Raw genomic sequence first — 22,473 nt, 5'->3', positions numbered from 1 at the left:
AGTCAACTAAGCATCCGACTTCGGCTCAGGTCCTGATCTCACGGTTCATGGGTTCAAGCCCCACCATGGTCTCTCTCTGCTGTCAGCACAGAGCCTGCTTCGGATCCTCTGTCTCCCTCTCTCTCTCTGCCCCTCCCCTGCTCCCTCTCTCACTCTCTCTCAAAGATAAATAAACATGAAAAAAAAAAAAAGAATATTCAAGTCTGCTATAGAAAATAAGAGAAGGAAACAAACAAAGACGACAGATGAAATTAAGTGTGGAAGCAAGTGGCTTGTGAAACAAGTTAGACCTTGACGAGTAAAACAGATGTCTGCTGATCTGGGAAGAGATGGTCAAGCTAACTCGGCACTGGATATTCACTAGCCACACAAAACTCCAAATGTGTGTGAGACACTCAACATGTATAAGATCTTACCTCGGCTATCTCTTTGTGACACCTATCCTGTCACTGCGTCCTCTGCCTGAGGTTTACATATAAAACCCGTAGCTCCCATCGTGGTCATTTGCAAGCTCCAGCTATTGCCTGGAATTCTTGCCCTTGCATTCCCACAACAGAGTGTAGGAGAGGAAAAGCTTTCTTCTCCCCGAACTGACAAAGACAGAATGACAGGAGAAAACCCTGCAAGTTCATTTACTATGGGTTTTACGTGACACAGGAGCCTTCGCGAGGAAATGAAAACTCCAAGACAGACCTGAGTATTTGACGCAACGTTGGATGAAGAGTGGACGCTTGTCAAGGAAAGGTAAGTAGAGGAGTATGAGGTAATTGTAGTAAACAGAGCGGAACCTTAGCAAGGACCGTTTGTTCGGATCCCTCTTGAGGCTGAGATAAGGGTAGTCCTTTCCTGCAGGCACAGGGAAGGCACCCCTTACAAGGAATTTATGGTCTGTCTCAGGGGAGAAGGAACGGGAAAGATCAGAGTGATCTTGCCTTTGCCATTTTCTCAGATCCCTTCAGCTCAAAGCGTTCGCTATGCCAAGGTGTCATAGTTGGGGTAGCAGGTCCTGAACCTCATCAAGGGCGAGAGCGTTTGGGGCCCAGTCACCATCAATCTGCTGAGGCCCCTTGCTCACCCACAACTCCAGTCCCTGTAACGGGCTGGTGCAGCAGAGAGTAAGATAGGATTTATGAACACCGTAGAACACAGGATTCAGGTCCTTCTGCCACTGACGTGCACCCTATCCTAGGGGGATGAACCTTCCCCACCTCTTTTCCACGGCTTTTCACTAAATGTTTTTCCTTGATTTAATAAGCCAAATGACCCAAGGATCTTAATTTTGCCTATGAGCCATACTGTTCTGTGATCTCTGGAATCGCTTGTTATATAGTATGGTAAAGGGCTATCAAAGCATCACGGTAATTTCTCACATGCTAATCCTTCTGACCCACGACAAGATGTTCCAGGCTGATCTCGTACACTTCTTGCCCCAGACCTGAAATCATCCGTAATTCTCCAAGGATTCCGGGTTACTTTTAGTGGGAAATAGTACTCGAAGCTACGGTCTGCGTACTGAGAGCGTGCATTGCTCCTGGGTTGGTAAATTATCTTTTGAATTATATACCATCTTATGGTACATAAAGGCTTCTTAGGTCATCTATTTTTTTTTTTAATTTTTTTTTTAACGTTTATTTATTTTTGGGACAGAGAGAGACAGAGCATGAACAGGGGAGGGGCAGAGAGAGAGGGAGACACAGAATCGGAAACAGGCTCCAGGCTCCGAGCCATCAGCCCAGAGCCCGACGCAGGGCTCGAACTCACAAACCGCGAGATCATGACCTGAGCTGAAGTCGGACGCTTAACCGACTGAGCCACCCAGGTGCCCCATTAGGTCATCTATTAAAATGAATAATTTAAAGTTAAACATGCAGGCTCAGACCTGAACCTACTCTTTAATATAACCAACCTCAGGTAGTCAAACTTTACAGATAAATGCATAATGAGAAAGGAAAGAGAGATACCAGATTTGGGGTGAAACGTGAAAAACAGAACAAACACTGATCTTCAACGTCTGAAACCCTGCTAAAATGGCATACACGCATAAAAGACAAGGAGAATAAGAAGACAGCAGCACACATGAAGCGGAACAAAACTTTAGAAGTTGAACAATAAGTGAATGAGTGCTAAACAAATTAACATGCCAGAAAAAGCTAACTTCTTCTAGAATACTGAAGAAATAAGATACTATTCAATGCATTCTTTGAGGCTAGCATAACCTGATGCATCAGATAAAGACATAACATAGAAATATCAAGCTTATTTCACTCATGAAAACAGAAACAAAAATCCTACACAAAATATTAGCAAATCGAGGGGCGCGTGGGTGGCTCAGTCGGTTAGGCGTCTGACTTCAGCTCAGGTCATGATCTCACACTCCGTGAGTTCGAGCCCCGCATCGGGCTCTGTGCTGGCAGCTCAGAGCCTGGAGCCTGCTTCAGATTCTGTGTCTCCCCCTCTCTCTGCCCCTCCCCTGCTCATGCTCTGTCTCTCTCTGTCTCAAAAATTTTTTTTTAATTTTAAAAAAATATTAGCAAAACGAATCTAACCAGGTGAAGACAGGAAGAAAGAAAAAATCACCACTACCAAATAGTTATACAGCAATGTTTAATATTAGAAAATCTATAAATGTAATTGACCACAAAAACAGATTAAGAGAAAAACCATAGGAACATCTCAATAGAAGCAGAGAAAGCATTGGATAAAGTCCCTTCCTTGCCTATTCAGGATTAAAAACTCTTTTTGTAAATTGAAACCCTAGGGTGTTCCTTAACCTGATAAAGAGGATCTATTAAAATCTTACAGCAAATATTATCCTAAGTGGGGAAATAGGAGATTCATTCCTAAATTAAGAATTGAGAAGATGGCCTGATGTCCTCACTTTTATTTACTGTCGCATCAGAGGCCCTACATAGAACTGTATGACACGAGTAAGAAATTAGAGGCTTACAGAACGAAAAAGAGGAAATAAAGCTGTAATTGTTTGCAGATGACATGATTTTTTTACTTTACCAAAACTATATCATGTTCATGTAACCAAAGACTTAACATCATAAAGATATTAATTCTCCCCGAATTAAGTTTATTCCATTTTCTAACAAAATCTCAGCAGTTTTCTTTTTACATTTATTTATTTTTGACAGGGGGGGGAGGGAGGCGGGGGTGGGGAGGAGTCAGAGAGAGAGAGAATCCCAAGCAGTCTCTGCACTGTCAGCACAGAGCCTGGCGCTGGGCTTGAACCCCTGAACCGCGAGATCATGACCTGAGCTGAAGTCAGACACTCAACTGACTGAGCCACCCAGGAGCCCCCTCAGCAGCTTTGAATGAAATTGTGAAGATGATTCTAGCATTTGTATGGAGAAGTAGGAAGCCAGGAATAGCCAAGACACTTCCAAAAAGAAAGATGAGGGTACAGAACGTACTCTATCAGATATCAAACTTTATTACAAAGCTATAAAAATTGAGACGGTGTGGGACTGACGTAGAGATGGAACAATGCAGAGGCCATTAGTTAGACCTTTACACATATGACACTTTGATATATAATACAAGTGGCGCTTCAGAAGATTGGGGAAAGAGAAGACAACAGTATGGACATTGGGAAAATGCCATACGGGAAAAAATGAAATTGAATTTCTAGTTGTATCAGATCCAAAAATCAACTCCAGGGTCACCTGCGTAGCTCAGTCAGCTAAGTGGCCAACTTTGGCTCAGGTCATGATCTCACAGTTCATGAGTTCGAACCCCACGTCGGGCTCTGCGCTGAGAGCTGGAAGCCCAGAGCCTGCTTTGGATTCTATGTCTCCCTCTCTCTCTCTCTGCCCCTCCCCTTATTGTGCTCTCGCTCTCTCACTCTCTCTCTCCCTCTCTCTGTCAAAAATAAATAAATAAGCATTAAAAAAAAATCAACTCCAAATTGTTTAAGGGGTGGAAGAGGCAGGCAGGAGATTATTGGTTTTCGTTATAAGCCTTGCAGTGCTAATATGACAGCTGTGTTATTTAGATGAAAATATACATCCATTTTTAAAATACAAATAAAATTTTTAAGAGAGAAAAACTCCCAGCATTCACAAAGATATGATGAAAAACAACATTGACACACTGATAGAGTATAAATTGGTACCCCTTTTGGGGAGGGCAATTTTGAAAATATCTGCCAAAATTTAGCTGCACATAGCCTTTGGTCCGGCAATCTCTCCTCTTGGAGCTTATCCTACAGATATACTTGCTGAAAGCGATAGGTGTATGTGAATTTTGTTGCAGCATTGCAACAACAAAAGGTGTGTAAAACCCAAACGACTACCAGTAGAGGACTGGTCAAATAAATAACAGTACTCTGGCCAATGGGATGTTTTGCAGACAGCACAAAGGAAAAATAAAAAGCTCGAAAGTTTGGGATTTCAGATGTGGAGAGATACCGGTGATGACCAAGTCAGCGTGTCTTGGCAATTACCTGAGGCGGAGTGGGGATAAAGGCCGTAGAAACAGAGGAAGTCAAGGATGTGTGAAGCCAGAGTGGGAAGGATGGCTTATTGGGTTTTACTCAAAAATTGAGGGCAGAGGAAAAAAGTGCCAACCTGGTGTATAACTCACTAGCGAACGGGAAGGAATGCTGGAGAGGTAGGTTGGCAAACCCTCGAAAGAGGAGGGGGAGAAAGCCAGAGGCAGGACTTAGACACTTGCGGTTTATTAGGGAATTGATCCTACCAAGCCAAAATGAGGTTGCAGGGACAGTAAGCGAGAAAGGGGAGATCAGGGGCGCCTGGGTGACTCAATCGGTTAAGCGTTCGACTTCGGCTCAGGTCATGATCTCACGGTTCGTGAGTTCAAGCCCCGCGTCGGGCTCTGTGCTGACAGCTCAGAGCCTGGAACCTGCGTCGGATTCTGTGTCTCTTTCTCTTTCTCTCTCTGTCTCTCCCCCACACTCTCTCTCTCTCTCTCTCTCTCTCTCTCTCTCTCGCTCATTCTCTCTAAAAAATAAATAAACATCAAAAAATTAAAAAAGAAAAAAAGAGCAGATGAAGAATGTTTTAGTAAGCTAGTTACTGCTCCAGTCACCTGCAGCTCAAAGTCTCTTAGGAGACCCTCTGAGGAGCCACGTAGAATGCATTTCAGGAATGAATCAATCTTCTGACTGATAGAAGGCCGGGGACGGGATCCACTGTGTCCTCTCCCATTAGATCAGGGCTGCCTCTGGGGGCAGCAAGTCCCCACTCTTTCCTGCTCGTTCAGGCTCACGCCTGCCTGCACAGGCTTTTGAGGGGACACCACATCAGTGTGCATCAGAAGTGACCACAGAGCTGCCACTGAAGTCACAGATGGGCTAGGGGGATGTGGCATAGACACCGACAGCATCTCCGCAAGGGGTTTGTGCAGGAGAGTGGAGATACAATGGGCTGGAAGAGATCATGAAGAGCGAGGAGTCAGACTTTTTATTCTTGTCCTATAGCATTTGGAGAAAGAGCAAGAAAGGAAGTGTCCTGAGGAGGGAAGGAGAAGAGCCAAGCTTTCTGCAAGATAGGCAGTATGGAGAAAAGCATTGTGGGAAGAGGTTGAGGATTTCGGGCCATCTCCGTACTATGGAATTCCAATGGCACGAGGGAGATAGATAAACGAGGGACAATAGGGTAGGGCAGATGTCAGCTCGGCATGGGGATGCAAGCCGAAATGAACAGTTACAGCCCTGAATGCCCACTCGGAAGTGGGCCTTGAGAGACAGTAGTGAGGGGAAATCCTCCCAAAAGACAGAACTTCTGGCACTGTCCATGGTCATCCACTTCATGTGGAGAGAGAAGTGGCCTGGTATATTAGAATATATAGAGATTCGTGGACAGTGAAAAGTGGCTTAATTTATTGGTCAGGGGACAAGAAAGAGTAAGATTAGAAGCTTGGGGGCAAGGGAGTAAGACACGTGTATATGGACCCATGGGATCATAAAATGTGAAGGTCTTTGTGTCATATAACACCCACCAGAGAACATCCATCATGGAAGGGCACTATCACACAAAGTAGAAGAAAATGGCTTGGCCAGCTAGCCTCTTGGCTAGCCTTGGCTAACCCGTGGCCTCTGCCCTTGGCCATCCCAGAACAGCAACGTTGGGAGTTATAAACATAGCTATGGCAGCAGCGGTAAAGGCTGTACTTAGGTACAACAGTGTGGGCCCCCACCAAGGCTGGTGTAGATTTTGTTGCTGCTGAAACAGTCCAATGCTGAGCCTCCTATGTGGTACCCTCCCTAGAGGAAACCAAGGAGTCCCTTCTTGGCCAGTTACATTGGATCCCCTCCAGACGAAACCTGGAAAGGACTTGATTCATTTCATAGGAGTTGGTACATGTTCTGGGCGTGGATTTGACTTTCTTGCCTGCAAAGCTCACCATCCACGAGTTCGCATATTGGCAGATCCATCAGCATTAGATTCTGCGTAGCATCACTAGGGACCATGGGACCTACTCGATTTATTTATTTTTTTTAATTTCTGTAACGTTTATTCACTTTTGAGAGAAAGAGAGACAGAGCATGAGTGGGAGAGGGGCAGAGAGAGAGGGAGACACAGAACTGGAAGCAGGCTCCAGGCTCTGAGCTGTCAACACAGAGCCCGATGCGGGGGGCTCGAACTCACGGATCATGAGATCATGACCTGAGCTGAAGCCGGCCGCCTAACCGACTGAGCCACCCAGGCGCCGCCAATGGGACCTACTTTATAACAAAGGTATATGGACACGTGACCATAGGATCCATTGGTACTTTGTCCCCAGGAGGTAGAATCCATGCATCCAGGAACTAAGGGTTGGAAATAACAGTATTTGTGCTTACCATTACTCCCAGTGAACCATTCAGGGAATTCGTGCTTCCTGTCCCCGTAACTCTAGACTCTGAGTTTCTAGAGGCCATGGTTTCCAGAAGCAGGATGCTTCCATCATGGTACCCAGCAAGAGTTCCATTAAACTAAGCTATACCTGTTCCCTACCATGGCCAAGAGACTGGGAGGCAAAAAAAAAAAAAAAAAAAAGATTCTCTTGGAGCGCCTGGCTGGATCAGTCAGTAGAGCATGTGACTCTTGATCTCAGGGTTGTGAGTTCAAGCCCCACATTGGGCATAGAGCTTACTTTAAAGAAAAAAAAAAAAAAAAACGATTCACTCTCCCAGCAGAAGGAATCTCTCTTTATCATCAGGAGGAATCAAGGCTGCAGGGAACAGGAGAATACATACAAAATGGAGAGGTTCACTGCCTGAAAAGGCCAGGCGACCAGACTCTTGGGGCTCAGACTCCTCAAGCTAAGTCTTCCCGTAGATTAGCAGAAGTGCTAGCCGAGGCTGGGAGCAATCCAGAATACAGGTAACAAAGGAGGGAGATGACTACCAGATGGGGCCCCAGAACTGCGGTAGAGTGGGACCGCAATTTGTCCCACTAACTTGCCATTTATAAGCTTCTCCGGGAAAAGAGATCAAGCAGAGTCCTGAAATGGTTGTTTAAGGATAGGGTGAAATTATTCCACAGCAAGGGGTGAACTGTGTCGTGCCAGGTGGTGCTGCCCAGGCTCCCCCTTGAGGACTGCTCATCTCCCCAGCTGCTGGCGTTGTGTCCCCTGAGGGCCCTCGGCTGAGCTTCTCCACGGGCGGGGCATTGTCCTCAGCAGGAGCAGCCACCTTGGCCGAGTTCTTACACCCTTACTAGAAAGAGTTCGCATCCAAGACTAGATGATGGGCCTGGTGCCTCAATTCGGGAGACCGTCCGGAGAGGTCGTCCCAGCCTGAGAACTCCCTGTGGGATTGGCCGAGCTCTCTGTTGCTACCGTGACTTAGTGCCCCTTCAAGTCTCCATCTCAGAGTTGGCTTCCCAGAGAACCCCAATGATGACGGTGCACGTCCAGAGATAAGAAGATAACCACGAGAAGAAAACAGTTCACAAAGTTAAAAGTGGTTTTCTCTAGGGAGAGGAATAGGGCTGAGGCGAGGTGGGGTAGGAGGCTGTCGTTATGTACCTTTCCATGCCCTTCGTTCTTTGTAACATGTGCATGTATTAATTCTGTCATTAAAACCTTTTTTCACTCCAGCTTTTCTTTAAGTTGTGTTTTTTTTTTTCGTTTGTTTGTTTTTAAGTAGGCTCAACACCCAGCATGGAGCCTGGTGCAGGGCCAGAACTCACAACCCCAAGATCAAGACGTAAGCTGAGATCAGGAGTCGTTGGCTTAACTGATTGAGCCACCCAGGTGCCCCAAAGATTTTTTTTTAATTTTTTTTAATGTTTTTATTTATTTTTGAGAGAGAGAGACAGAGTACGAGCGGGACAGGGGCAGAGAGAGAGAGAGGGATACACAGAATCGGGAGTAGGCTCCAGGCTCTGAGCTGTCAGCACAGAGCCCGACGCGGAGCTCGAACTCACGAATCGCGAGATCATGACCTGAGCCGAAGTCGGACTCATCCAACTGAGCCACCCAGGCGCCCCAAGATTTTGATTTTTAAGTAATCTCTACACCCAACGTGGGACTCGAACCCACAACCCAGAGATCAAGAGTTGCATGTTCCTTCCACTGACTGAGTCAGCCGTGCGCCCCGAAACTTTTTTAAAGAAGTTGACACCATCGGGGCGCCTGGATGGCTCAGTCGGTTAAGCCACCGACTCTCTGTTTTGGCTCAGGTCATGATGTCACAGCTCGTGAGTTCAATCCCCTGTGTTGGGCTCTGTGCTGACCGTGCAGAGCCTGCTTGGGATTCTCTCTCTCCCTCTCTCTCTGCCCCTTCCCCACTCGTGCGCTCACTCACTCTCTCTCTCTCAAAATAAATAAATAAGCTTAAAAAAAAAAAAAACAGGTTCTATGAATTTCATACTGTTGCTCTTTGATTTAAACTTTTCAATTGTTTCCCATTGCACTTAGAATAATCCTTAAGAATTTTTAACATGGTTCCTAAATCCCTCCCCGTGTGGTCCCTGCTGAGTTGTCCTACCTCATTTCTTGACACCTTCTGACTGTCTCAGTTACCGGCCTTCTGGACTTCTAGTTTCTCACATGGGCCTTTCTTCCTAACCTGAGCTTCAAACATGCCTGCTCTGTCTGGAATACATTAACCTGTCCTCTCCTCCGCCTGGTTCACTCTTACGGGGCCCATCGGATTTCTGCTTGGATGTCACGTCCTCAGGGACACCGTCGCTGCCCCCCAAGCTGTATCAGCCTCCCCACCACTTATCATCCCCAGGGCACCTGTATATCCTCTTTCTTAGTATCAGTCTCCCGAAATCTTCCACTTAACATCCACAAGGACTGTTAACAGCTGTCATTACCAGGACCCGGCACAAAACTACAGCCTAATAGATATTATATATTTGCAAAGTGAGTTTTGCCAACATGTTTTGTAGAGTCCCAGCTCTGTACTCTTCAACAGGTTAGGTGACCCGTCCGAGCCGCGGTGTGCTCAAGTATAAGATGGGGATAAAAGTAATACCTACCTTGGAGGGTTGTTTTGGGCATTAAGTGAGATGTGTTGGCAAAGCCCTGAGCACAGTGCCTGGCATATAATGAGCATTTGATTTATGTAAGCTTAAAAATAAAGGCTGTATCAATCTGGCAGCAGCAGATTTTGAGACTCTCACCCTGGACCCTTCCCAACACTGAATGTTGTGTTTTTAAAAATTTCTGTAGGGGCACCAGAGCGGCTCAGTTGGTGAAGCGTCCAACTCTTGATTTCGGCTCAGGTCATGATCTCACAGTGTGTGGGATCGAGCTTCGCGTCAGGCTCCGCACCGACAGTGCGGGGTCTGCTTGGGATTCTCTCTCTTCCTTCTCTCTCTGCCCCTCCCTCTCTCTTTATCTCTCTCAAAATAAATAAATAAACATTTAAAAAAATAAAATATTTTTGTCACTATCATGGGCCAAAAAAACAAAACAAAACAAAACAAAACACCAAAAACGGTTTTAAGCCAATTTGTAGTTCCAAGCCAGGTTTTGTCAATAAGACGTCTGCACCTTTGCTGTTCCATGGCAGACACACCATAAAGAAAGCAAGGGGGGTGGCACCTGGCTGGCTGAGTGGGTGGAGCATGCAACTTCTGATCTCAGGGTTGTAAGTTCAAGCCCCATGTTGGGGGTAGAGATTACTTTAAATCCTTTTTTTTTTTTAAGCGCTTTCTTCCTTGTCACAGCTTATTTGGGGAGAGGGGGCATTTGAGAAGGGGGGGTCCCAATGCGGGACAAGGCCCCAGGCAGTTAAATTGCAGGTATTTTTTATTTCACCCCCAGGTTTTGCCAGAGTGCTCTTGCTTGTGCTATGGGAAGATGAAGATATGGGGCCCATCTCTCCCCAGCCAACCCAGGTGGCGGCCTCTGCCTCGAACGTTTCCAAGTGACGTAGAACCCCGCAGGCCCAGAGGCCCCTGCACACTTCCTGTGTGGGGTTCTAACTCGCCTCCCCTCCCAGCCTTGGGTGCCTGCTTCAGAAAATGGTGAGTCTCCCCCTAACGAGGCCCCCTTTATCATCCCGGCATTGGGAACAATGACCTCAGGGTCCTCACCTGCAGCAGGGGGGGTTGAACAAGTCCTCCGGTTTATTTTTCAGAAGTACTAAGCCACCAGGCTCCACCCTCTTAGGCAGAATTCAGTGTCCATCCGGTGAGAGAACGATGCCATCGGGAAGCCTCTGGAGAGTTCTGGGACTCTGTCTCCTGTCAGGTAAGTAGGATGAAATGAGAAAGGGTCGTATTTCTCCAGGCTGTGGGAAGGTCCACAGCCTCCCTTGGTGATGCCCGGTGGTACCAAGGGAGCCTCATTTACCAGAAGGTATAAGGAACTATTTGTGCTATGTTAGGCTAGGGATCCAAGACGGCAGGCTAACGAAAGAGGTATGGGACGGATGCATGGGCCACCACTCAGGGAACATTTGGGATCGTAGCTATTGAAGAAAACAAAGAAGTCTCTCTGCCTCCAAGGACAGGCTTGCTCGTCAGTGAACTACCCAGCCTTTAAGAACTAACACAAAAGAGATGAGAAGAGCAGAGAGCTGAACCCGAACCGTTGGGGTTGGGGGGGGGGGGGAGGTACAGCAAGGTTGGTCTCTGAGACAAAACATACCTCATAATTTTCAGTCCTTTTCAGGTGACTAAGAACTTTCGATTAATCTAGTCCTTTTTGAAGCAAGGGAGAATATAGGCAGGTAAACGGCCGAGAGCAATTCCACATCTCATAGGAGATAAGATTAAAAAAAAAAAAAAAAAAAGTTGCCATTTATTAAGTGCCAGAGACTGCCTAAAGAAAACTTCTTTACATGTATCAACTAATTTAATTCTTAGCTTCATCTTGGAAGGCGAAGGTTACATCCCCTGTTTTGTAGATGAAGAAACTGGTGTGCAGAAATGTTACATAGCTTTGTTGAAAACCGCACGGCTAGTCAGTGCTAAAGCTGACCCGGGAAGCCAGGACTGTCTGTCTAGAAGGCCTGTGGCCTTCAAGGCTACGTGATGCAAAATGGTTCACGACGGCTTTAGTTCAGAGGCCTAGAAAATGCTATCAGAGCTGGGACTCCTATCTCAGAGCCACAGCCATGGTGTCTCCGCTTCCTGCTTCACTGTGAGTTTCTCAGGCTTGAACGCTCACACAAATCACCTGGGATTCTGGAGCTCCTGCTCCAGTAGGACCAGAGTGGGGATCGCCATTCTGCCTTTCGAGGAAGCTCTTGCGTTTATAAGTCTGCTGCCGGTCCCAGGAACACATTTTGAGTGTCAAGGGGCAGGACGTGACTCCTGCAAGGAGAGGGCAGGCATTTTCTTCAAGGCTTATAATATAAACGATGCTTTCTGGGGTGGGGGTGGGGGTGAGGGATGGAAAGAGAGCGAGATGAAGTATCAAAGTCCCGGGCATCCCTAAAGATCTGGCATCACGAAAATGTGCCCAGTCGGCTCTGGGTGGGTGGAGGGGTCTCACTCGATGCTGTTGGTAAAAAAAAAAAAAAAGGGAGGCCCGGGTACACGGAGAACTTAAAGACAACACGAGGGAAGCTGGTCATCGTAATGAATCCAGGTTATTGCTGAGTGAGGAGCCCAGTGGAAGTGTGACCAGGGTCTTCAACACACAGGCTCTAACGGAGGAGTAATTGAAGTTTCAAATATCTCCATCTCTGGCTCGAGCAGAAAACAGATGGAAAAACTGAACCATCAGACAAGCGGGAGCCAGAGACGGAACAAGAATCTCAACGTGCGTACCTAAACAAAAGCTTGTTTTTCTTCCACAGTCCGATTTTCAAAAACGGAGGCTAGGCTGCAAAATTCGTTTGCTATTTCCCTGGTGGCCTGAAAAGGAGTCTCAGCTTTTTCTAACTCTTGGTCAAATATTGAGTGTTCATGTTTAACGCTAGATGCTTCTTCGCTTTGTTTCATCCCAATGGACCAGGAACTGGACACTGGTCCGTACCCAGCAGTACATGTCACTTATCTGGGGTACAGGTATGACTCTGGTCCAGGGGTGGTTCCGACATGGCCAAACCAGACCACATTACTCGTTCTGCTTGGAATTTCAGGCACCCGCAACATTGACTAACTCTTTTCTTTTTTTTTTCCTTACTTGTTTTCTAGTTGGCGCTTGGGGGCAGGAAGGTAAGAATATGCTTTCTTTCCTTGTTATGCAATCAGCCCAGCAGTCTTTGTCTTTATGAGTGGAGCTTTTGCTAGACCCCACCCCACCCCCTCACTTCTCACCCCCTCCCCCCCCCCTCCCCCGCCACACACACACACAGAGCTTCCACAGAGACCTATTAAAGGAGTTTTTACTATCTGGTCAGTCCAGAGGTAGTTACAGCAAGAGGAAAGGAACAGAGATCCCAGGAAAAATGAGTTTTAGTTATTTTTTTTTAATTTTTTTAACATTTATTTATTTTTGAGAGACAGAGAGAGACAGAGCACAAGCGGGGGAGGGGCAGAGAGAGAGACACACACGCAGAATCCAAAGCAGGCTCCAGGCTCCAAGCTGTCAGCACAGAGCCCAACGTGGGGCTCGAACCCACAAACGGTGAGATCATGACCTGAGCTGAAATCAACGTTTTAACCGACTGAGCCACCCAGGCGCCCCAATGGTAACTATTTGAAAGAAAAAACTTGCAACTGTTCAGGTTGAAAGTGCTGAAAGTTTTCATTTGTTTGCATTTCATATTTGGTGTGGGATCTTGTAGAGGATAGGAACGTATACACGGGCATGCGGCAAATAAGCCTCTGGGGCAGCACCTGGGTGCAGGTTTAGAGTCACGTGTCCAAATGCTCTGAATGTGTGTGTGCATGTGCGTTCCTGTGTGCACACGCGTGTGAGCACGCCTGGCCGGGACTTATTTCCCAATCACAGAGGTAGAGTCAGGAATGTCCCAATATCGGAAGCCTTTCTGTTCAATCAGCTCCTCCGAGCTGCCTGAAGCAATTTTGTGTTAAAAGGTGGCCACTGTGCCCGTCTACATTCCATGACACTGCCTCTTTTGTAATATTTTTAGAACACTGTCTTTCTTTTTTTCCCACGCAGCATGCTTTAATGTTACCTTATTTCTTTTTAATTTTTCAATGTTTATTTTGGAGACAGAGAAGAGAGACAGACAGCATGAGCAGGGGAGGGGCAGAGAGAGAGGGAGACACAGAATCCAAAGCAGGTTCCAGGCTCTGAGCTGTCAGCACAGAGCCCGATGCTGGGCTGGAACTCACGAACTGTGAGATCATGACCTGAGATCATGACCTGAGCCAGAGTTAGACGCTTAATGGACTAAGCCACGCAGGCGCCCCTAACGTTACCTTATTGACAGATGGATCATGTCGAAAGCACTGACATGCTTCGGGGTAACTAATCTCTTCTGCATGCCGTTGCCATTTACAGTTGATTTTTCTTTATCATCGATTTATATGCAATGCAGAGCTTCATTTTCTTCCCCAGCTTTATTGAGATATAATTGATGTATAACACAATGTAAGTTTAAGGTGTATGATGTAATGACTTGCTATTGCAAAATGACTACTTAGGATCTATTTTTGTAAATCGCCATCAGTTGTTTAATGTAGGAGGTAGGGCCCAAAACAACTTTTCCTATACAGCCATGAAGAATTTGGAGATCCGCTGTTTTCTTTCTTTCTTTCTTTCTTTCTTTCTTTCTTTCTTTCTTTCAATCTGGAAAATTACATTTTAATACCATAGAGAATTTTTTTTTTAATGTTTATTTTTGAGAGAGAGACAGAGACGGAGTGTGAGCGGGGGAAGGGCAGAGATAGAGGAAGACACAGAATCCGAAGCAGGCTCCAGGCTCCATGCTGTCAGCACAGAGCCTGACGTGGGGCTTGAACTCACGGACTGTGGGATCATGACCTGAGCTGAAGTCGGACACTTAACCGACTGAGCCATTCAGGTGCTCCAATAGAGAATTTGAAAGATGAATATAAACTTGTCCATAATCATTTCACCAGTCATCAACATGACTGACCTGTTGATGCTGTCCAAGGATGCATTTCTTTTTCCTTTTCTTTTTCTTTTCTTTTTGTTTGAGTAGCGTTGACACACAGTGTTACATTAGTACCAGAAGGTCCTAACCCAGGGGAACAGGGTCTGTTCTTGGTAGCGGATACAAGGGTAGCTAATAATTGCTTATCATTTCCTTTTCAGACAATGAAGACCCTTCAGGTAAGAGGATTTTCACTCTACACGACCTCTTTTCAAACGTGAGACAGAAAGGTATTGAGGACAATCATATTAATAATCAGAACTACTAGACGAAAAACGACAATGGTCTACCGGTAGGATCCATGAGGGATGGGCCTGCGTTTGTTGCTAACTGTCACGGATCCCTGAGCATACATTCTGGGAAGTGTGGATAGAAGCCACTGGGAGTTCCTGTATAAATCACAAATTCATTTTTTTATATTTTTTTTAATGTTTATTTCTTTTTTAAATGTGGTAATTTATTTTATGTGGTTGTTTAAATCCATTGCTTAAAAATGTTCAAAAGGCATTTTAATTTTTTTTTTTAATGTTTATTAATTTTTGAGAGAGAGAGGGGGAGAGAGTGAACAGGGGAAAAGCAGAGAGAGAGGGAGACAGAATCCAAAGCAGGCTCCAGGCTCGGAGCTGTCAGCACAGAGCCCCACGCGGGGCCCGAACCCACGAACCGTGAGATCGTGACCTGAGCCGAAGTCGGACGTTTCACCGACTGAGCCCCCCAGGGGCCCCTCAAAAGGCCTCTCAAATTTAAAAAAAAAAATTTTTTTTAATTAAAAAAAATTTAAAAATACATTTTTCTGACCTGTTGGTGGATAAGATCCCTTAAAATAGGCAAGTCAGCACACATTTATAAACCATTCATGATACTATCACCTTACATAATTTTTAAATTCCAAGACACAAATATTCACTGTATAACATGCTGAGCAGTAAGATTAGTTTCCCTCTAATATATATACTTTGTGTGGATCATTAATTTGTAGGGCCCTGCAAAGTTATTTAAACTGAACCAATAATGGGGCGCCTGGGTGGCGCAGTCGGTTAAGCGTCTGACTTCAGCCAGGTCACGATCTCGCGGTCCGTGAGTTCGAGCCCCGCGTCGGGCTCTGGGCTGATGGCTCAGAGCCTGGAGCCCGTTTCCGATTCTGTGTCTCCCTCTCTCTCTGCTCCTCCCCCGTTCATGCTCTGTCTCTCTCTGTCCCCAAAATAAATAAACGTTGAAAAAAAAAATTTAAAAAAAAAAAATAAACTGAACCAATAAAAACTACAAACTAGAGGGGTAAAAGGAGTTGAAATAGAACACTATTCACCTCTGAAACCAGTTTTGGAGTTGGTTTCTCCAGAGAGAATTTGTAAAATTTCTTTTTTTCAAAAATTTTTTTTTTCAACGTTTATTTATTTTTGGGACAGAGAGAGACAGAGCACGAACGGGGGAGGGGCAGAGAGAGAGGGAGACACAGAATCGGAAACAGGCTCCAGGCTCTGAGCCATCAGCCCAGAGCCCGACGCGGGGCTCGAACTCACGAACCGCAAGATCGTGACCTGAGCTGAAGTCAGACACTTAACCGACTGCGCCACCCAGGCGCCCCTGAGAATTTGTAAAATTTCTTACGCTAATCTGCATTAAATTTTCTATTTCAACTCCAATGTATAAACATATGTCCTATTTTTAAATCAATAGAGGTTACACTTAGCATAAAATAAGCCACAGGTTGTCCCCCAGATTTCTTAAGAATGCTTCTGTCAGGCCCACAATCAATAAGAGAAATGAGGCTCGGTGTTTTTGGTTTTGGTTTTGGTTTTGGTTTTGGTTTGGTTTCGGGAAAAGGGGGTAGAAGGAACGGAATCCAAATACCTTTATTTAATCATTGTGTATCTAGGGGCTCCCGGGTGGTTCAGTCAGTTAAGCGTCCGACTTCGGCTCAAGTCATGATCTCATGGGTTGTGGGTTTGAGCCCCGCATCGTGCTGACAGCTGAGAGCCTGGAGCCTGCTTCAGATTCTGTGTCTCCCTCTCTCTCTGCCCCTCCCCTTCTCATGCTCTGTCTCTGTCTCTCTCTCAAAAATAAACGAACATTAAAAAAAATGTGTATCTAGAATTATTAGTTTAGAACTGTAGACTTTTAAGTAGGGCAGATATCCTGAGAGCCAGCAGATAATGTCTATTTATTTTTGAGAGAGAGAGAGAGAGAGACGGAGCACGAGGCAGGGAGGGGCAGAGAGGGAATCACAGATTCCGAAGCAGGCTCCAGGCTCCGAGCTGCCAGCACAGAGCCCGACATAGGGCTGGAACTCAAGAACCGTGAGATCATGCCCTGAGCCGAAGTCAGGTGCTTAACCGACTGAGCCACCCAGGCTCCCCTCTACGTTTCTTTTTCAAACAAACACCAAGCAGAGTGAAATGTCTATTTACTTTTAAATTATTTTACTTATGATTTCTAGTTTATATAACATTTCTAAGGAATAGTATTGAAAAATTATTTCTAAGTCCAAATAGTATCAACTATCTACGTCATTATACTCAAATCCCAACTATTAGCAGCTAGACAAATCTGGAGAATGACTTGTTTACATCCTACACGATCTCAGCCGGAGAGCTGCCTGAGCAACTGGGTCAGAACTCAGTTCTGTTCTCCATTGTAGCAGGACCCCAAGAAGGAAAGGAAGAAAGTAACTTAACATTTTTCTTAAGCATCTGCTATGTGCCATTCATTTTCACCCTCATAATCCATTAGCTACTCACAAATACCCTGTGAGGTTGGTGTTTCATCTCCATTTCACAGATGAATAAACTGAGGCTCAGAGAAGTTCAATGACTTGCCCTGGGTCACACAGCCTAAAGCAGATCTGAGATTCAAACACGGGGCTTCTGATTCAATCCAACGCCCTGTCCCTAACAGCCTACTATAGCAGAAAGCCCCCAACAGAGAAACAGCGGTCTCTGAGCACCTCTCCTCTCCTCCAGCTGCCACATCCAGGCTTCAGCATAACCTAGTGCCGCCCTGTGTCCCGGCCACAAACCTTCCAGAAAACAAAGAGGCGCCCCAGCCCCACCTCCCAGGACAACATGGCCTGCTGTGGGGAATGTGCCTGGGCCCCAAATTATATATACTAGCGGCTCTTCGTTGTCCACACCAATACTGCCTCCCTCTAACAAAAATAATTGAGAGTTGATTATACTCAGGAGATAGTTCAAAATAAAGCCACCTTTCATGGGAGGAACCATTCCCTTAAAAGGAGTACCGTCCTTTACACAATTTAAAGGCAATAACAGGGAAGTGGTAGAGAATAAGAAGGCTGTTTGATCTCCTATGAGGGATTCTGTTCATCATAAGAGAGAACTTCTGAATGATGAAAAATAGGTAAGCCCAAGGATCAGTGGCTCAGAGATCTCCTGACGACGAGTGAAGGTCTTTATCTCTGAGAAGACCCTTTCGTGTCTAACCAGAATATGGTTCACGCCAAGGCAGGAGGATGAGCTTGAAGACTGAGAATTTTTCACCTTTAGGGTTTTAAGACTTCCCGCACTCCCGTGGATCTGGATTTAGAAACGCGTGCCGGTATAACCTCCATCTGATGCATCCGAGCTACATCTAGGAGCATACTTGGTGCGCTGAGTACATAACTTACCTTCCAGGCTTGGGGCTCACTAAAGGATGGGCCTTCTTTGGCGGTTCTGGAGGGATAGTATCTAGCCCCTCGTGAAAATCTGTGTCTACAACTGAAACTTAAGCCAAGGTTATTTTCTTACTGTGCTTTCTTTTTCTCATGTTCTGGTGAAGAGCCATCTCCACAGACATCTGCCTCCGCACGTAAGTTCAGCTGTCTTTCATGGGTGCCCTCAGGATGCCGGTGGGTGGCTAGAGGAGAAGGAATTGGTCGGGAGAGATTAACCCCAAGAACTCAGGTCCTTCCAGTATCACATTTCCAACTCCCGTTTTGGAAATATTCCCAAAGGGACTTTTTTCTAGACTTTCCTTTACTTCCATCCTCCCCTTTTCTGTCTCTCTCTCTCTCTCTCTCTCTCTCCCAAAAATAAATAAACACTAAAAAAACTACAAAAAAAAAAAAAAGTTTGCCCAGTTCCCCTTTGCCTTCGGATTCCCTCCTTCACGCCCTGTAGCCAGCAGACTTCCCCTTTGACAAGAAAACCCAAGGCCTGGGTGACAAATGACCTTCTGCATCTGGTTGGTTCTTTGTGACTAATTTGCCTTTGCCAAAATCTTACTGGTTCCTCCCTCCGATTTCCCTTCTCTCCTCTCCCATTTCCCAGGGTACAAAGTCTCCATTTCTGGAACCACGGTGGTGCTGACATGCCCTGAGGATTTGGGAAGTGAATCAATAAAATGGGAAAAAAATGGTGGCCTCTTGCCCAATGAATATGGAGAACAGCTATTTCTGGATGATTTTTCAGAAATGGAAAACAGTGGTTATTATGCCTGCTATACAAGCAACTCACTAGAGAAGAACTATCTCTACCTGAAAGCAAGAGGTAATATGGGACCATTAGAAAGGACCACTTCAAGAGGGTGTTCTCAATTATTTCCCCTAACTCAGCTCACAGGCCCCTGGCATCTTTGTGTTTCTCTTACCCTCAATCTGAGACTCTTAGGGGCCACACAGTTTTCTGAAATCTAGATTAAACACCAATGTGGGATCATCTGGGTGAACCCAGCATTAGATCTGAAACAACAACTTCCCAAGAGACAAGATTGTATCGTTTGCATGTATTGAATCCAGAATTATGGCTCATAGATATGGGTTCAGCTGATGCTTTATCCAGAGATAAATTCTTCAGAAAGATTCGCAAAGCTGCTATAAAAAAGCGTCGGGGCACTTGGGTGGCTCAGTCAGTTAAGCGCCCGATTCTTGATTTCGGCTCATGGCATGATCACATGGTTTGTGAGATCGAGCCCCAAGTCAGGATCTGCACTGACAGCTCAGAGCCTGCTTGGGATTCCCTCTCTCTCTCTCTCTCTCTCTCTCCCTCTCTCTCTTTCTTGGCCCCTCCCCCACTCATGCTCCCTCTCTCTCTCTCTCTTTCTTAAAAATAAGTAAACACTTATAAATAAATACACGAATAATAAAGCGTCATAAACTAGGGCATAGTAATAACAGCTAACATTTTCTGAGCACTTGTTAAGTTCCAAGGGCTATATACCAAACACTTGCCAGGAACTTTTTTTTCATCTAACCCTCTCAACAACAATATGCGTTAAGTACTATTTTATTCCCATTTTATACAAAAGGAAATAGAGCCTTTGAGAGTTGAAAACACTTCTCACAATCCTCACAGCTAGTAAGTTGCGCGGAGCTGGGACTTGAACCCAGGACTGTCTGACTCCAAGGCCTCTATCCATAACTGTCCTCCTTTGCTTGTTGTTACAAACTTTGGAAGGTCCCGCTCCGGCCACGGCAAGCGTGAGAGTAAGAAAGGGAAAATCGCCTTTATGTGTTCCTTGCTGGGGTCTGCTGTTCTGTGTCTTCTTTTCCCGGTGATTTCTTTTCTTCTCCCCCTCCCCCTGTCCCCCACAGTGTGTCAGAACTGCGTGGAGGTGAATACGATGGCAGTGGTCGCAATCGTCACGGCTGATGTCTGTATCACTCTGGGGTTGCTGCTGCTGGTATATTATTGGAGCAAGAATAAAAAGGCCAGTTCCGTGACCATGATGCGAGGACCAGGTGCAGGCGGCAGGCCCAGGGGTAAGACCGCGGGCTTCAGTCGGAAAAGAGTCCCACCAAAGGGAAAGTCCAGCCAGGGTGGCAAGTCCACAGCCAGGTCAAGACAGCTCCTATAGAACATTCACCGTGTGGCCAGCATCTGGACGGAGGGGTTCACATCTCAGATCACTTCTCTTTCCCGTCCTAGAAAAGTACAAAAAGTTTATTAACAGGATGGCTTCCCCAAATGCCTGAGTGTTCTGGAGTAACCAGATTCCCCTCCCAGTCTGTGGGGACAGAGACTCTGGGATACTGGTGCCCGCCTTCTCCTCTCCCTTACCCGTAGGAAAGGAAACATAAAAGGACTTTGAGCTGAGGAAAGTCATAACATGATAGAGAGTGTGGGGGTCGTTAGAGATGGGATGAAAGGTAGCAAGAGAAAGAACGGCCAAGATGGAAAAAGAGGAGACAGAGACGAGAGAACAGCTCTGGGTCTCGTTGCCACGAGATGGGTGTTCCCTCTGGAAACTAATCCTTCCCCCACCCCCTCCCCTGCAGGACAAAACAAGGAGAAACCACCACCTGTGCCCAATCCAGACTACGAGGTAACAAGGGACAGAGGGGGGGGAGGGGAGCTTTCTAGGGGAGAAGGCGACAGGTGGGACTGTCTGTCTTGCCCTCCAGACCCTTCGAAGCCCCTCACTCAGAGCTCCAGGACAACCCGCCTTGTGCCCGCCTGTGCCTCCTTCATGATGGAGCAGGCCCATTTCCAAGGCCGTGTGGCTTCTACAACCATGGCCTGGGGAGGGAAACAGCGCTCCTATTTCTGTGGCTGATTCGTTAGCACGGGGGAGACCACACCCGCACGTTCTAACATGACACATTCGGGACTGATGTCCCACCTGCACGCACCGGTACCGTCACACCCGTTGTTGAAATATCAAAGTACTTCGCTGGTCAACAGCCGCAAGCTTCCTGCCCACCCTGCCCCAAACCACGCACCGCCAGACCCCGCAGCCTCTCTCCCACCAGGCTGCCTCCCGATCAGACAGCTAGAGAGTTAATGTCTGGCGCGGCAGACCCCCAGCAGGACCGTTCCGACCGGTGGGTGGGTGTGCGCACCACCAGTTGCTAAGTATTTGGAATAGCACACCTGGACAAGCTCGACAAATATTTATTTATCGAGCAGCAGCCAAGCACGTGGTATATTCGCTGTCGTATGCGTGAGTGACTTCACTGAATTCCGACAAATGCCCTGAGAGGTGGGTCTTTAGAGTCCCATTTTCGAGATGGGAAAGCTGAGGTTTACAGAAGGCAGCAAGTCTGTTACGGGTGGGTGCCTGGTTCAGGTGAGAACTGGAGCCTGCCTCCTGACTCCTAGTCCAAGAGTCTTTCCGTTGCACTAAAGCTAGATCTTCAGGGGCCCTTCTTTCTGAGGAACTACCTCCTGCCACCCTGCTGACTACCACCTCTCTATTCTACCCCCAGCCCATCCGGAAAGGCCAACAGGATCTGTATTCTGGCCTGAATCAGAGAGGCATCTGACTGCTCTTGAGGACGCTGCCTCCCACAGGCCCAGGTCTGGCTTCTCCGGGGCCTGCTGTTCCCTGTACCCTGAGTAAATCTTGGACCCCGGAAGAGAACGGCTCCTTTGCCTTCTGGAGAACTCACACCCTGCAGCCTTCTCCCCAGCTCCTTCCATCCTGCCTTCTCTGTTGGCGCTCAGTCCTAGAATAGCACAGGCACTATTCACTATTGTGAAACATCATGGCTACCCACCCCCCCTCACCTGGACGGCCCCTGTCTGGGTATTTATTTCTGTTATTCCCACCCCCACCATCACCGGTTCCTTCCTACCCTGCAGGAGAGCCCCCTTCTCCCTTCACTTCCCCCCTTTCCTGCACACAAGTTGCCCCCATCCCTAACTATTCCATCTACCTTTCTGTTTTCCCAGCTCTCTCTTGGGTGACCCTTTGTGGGGATGGACCGGGTAACTTTGGCAGAGGTCCTGCCCCGTTCGCAGACCCTGGCCCCAAACCAGCCCTTTGGGCCCTCCCCCACGTCTTCCCCACAGGCCCCTGGATGGTCATTTGCATCTGCGTGAATGTGCTAGGCTCCCTGTAAGCTGAGAGAGAAAAGAAATAAAGTGTATTTGGCTGAAAGAGTTTCTGTCCCTCTTTTCTGGGAGGCCCTCCGAGGCTGCCTTGTGTCCTCAGGTCCTCCCTGCCTTTGACTAAATTCCCAGCTATGATCTCAAATGCATGCGGGTGGGGGCATCATCTGACCCTGTCTTTGGAGAGGGCCTTAGGGAAGAAATAAACAAGAGAACGGGAAAGAAGGGAAAAGACAATCCCCTGACTAACTTCTC

The 22,473-nt window shown here is 46.7% G+C and overlaps 1 protein-coding gene across 1 annotated transcript; it reads left to right on the top strand.

Moving 5' to 3' along the window:
• The first annotated feature begins 653 nt into the window (after nucleotides 1–653).
• CD3E (CD3 epsilon subunit of T-cell receptor complex) lies at nucleotides 654–22,267 on the top strand. The gene is made up of 10 exons (XM_086678987.1): nucleotides 654–744; nucleotides 10,234–10,436; nucleotides 10,550–10,662; nucleotides 12,558–12,578; nucleotides 14,611–14,628; nucleotides 18,227–18,256; nucleotides 18,718–18,936; nucleotides 19,980–20,147; nucleotides 20,664–20,710; nucleotides 21,594–22,267. Exons 3-10 carry the CDS (start codon nucleotides 10,614–10,616, stop codon nucleotides 21,648–21,650), a joined length of 609 nt encoding a protein of 202 aa, XP_086535113.1. The 5' UTR covers nucleotides 654–744; nucleotides 10,234–10,436; nucleotides 10,550–10,613; the 3' UTR covers nucleotides 21,651–22,267.
• Nucleotides 22,268–22,473: the final 206 nt, after the last annotated feature.

This window comes from Puma concolor, chromosome D1 (assembly GCF_028749965.1).
Source record: "Puma concolor isolate L17-30 chromosome D1, mPumCon1.1.hap2, whole genome shotgun sequence".
NCBI lineage: Eukaryota > Metazoa > Chordata > Mammalia > Carnivora > Felidae > Puma > Puma concolor.
This window is presented reverse-complemented; position numbering and strand designations above follow the sequence as displayed.

Excerpts from the sequence above, each read along its gene's own strand:
- CD3E (XM_086678987.1), top strand. The coding sequence starts at position 10,614 with ATGCCATCGGGAAGCCTCTGGAGAGTTCTGGGACTCTGTCTCCTGTCA. Across the intron at positions 18,937-19,979 it reads TCTCTACCTGAAAGCAAGAG|TGTGTCAGAACTGCGTGGAG; the intron begins GTAATATGGGAC and ends TGTCCCCCACAG. Across the intron at positions 20,711-21,593 it reads TGCCCAATCCAGACTACGAG|CCCATCCGGAAAGGCCAACA; the intron begins GTAACAAGGGAC and ends TTCTACCCCCAG.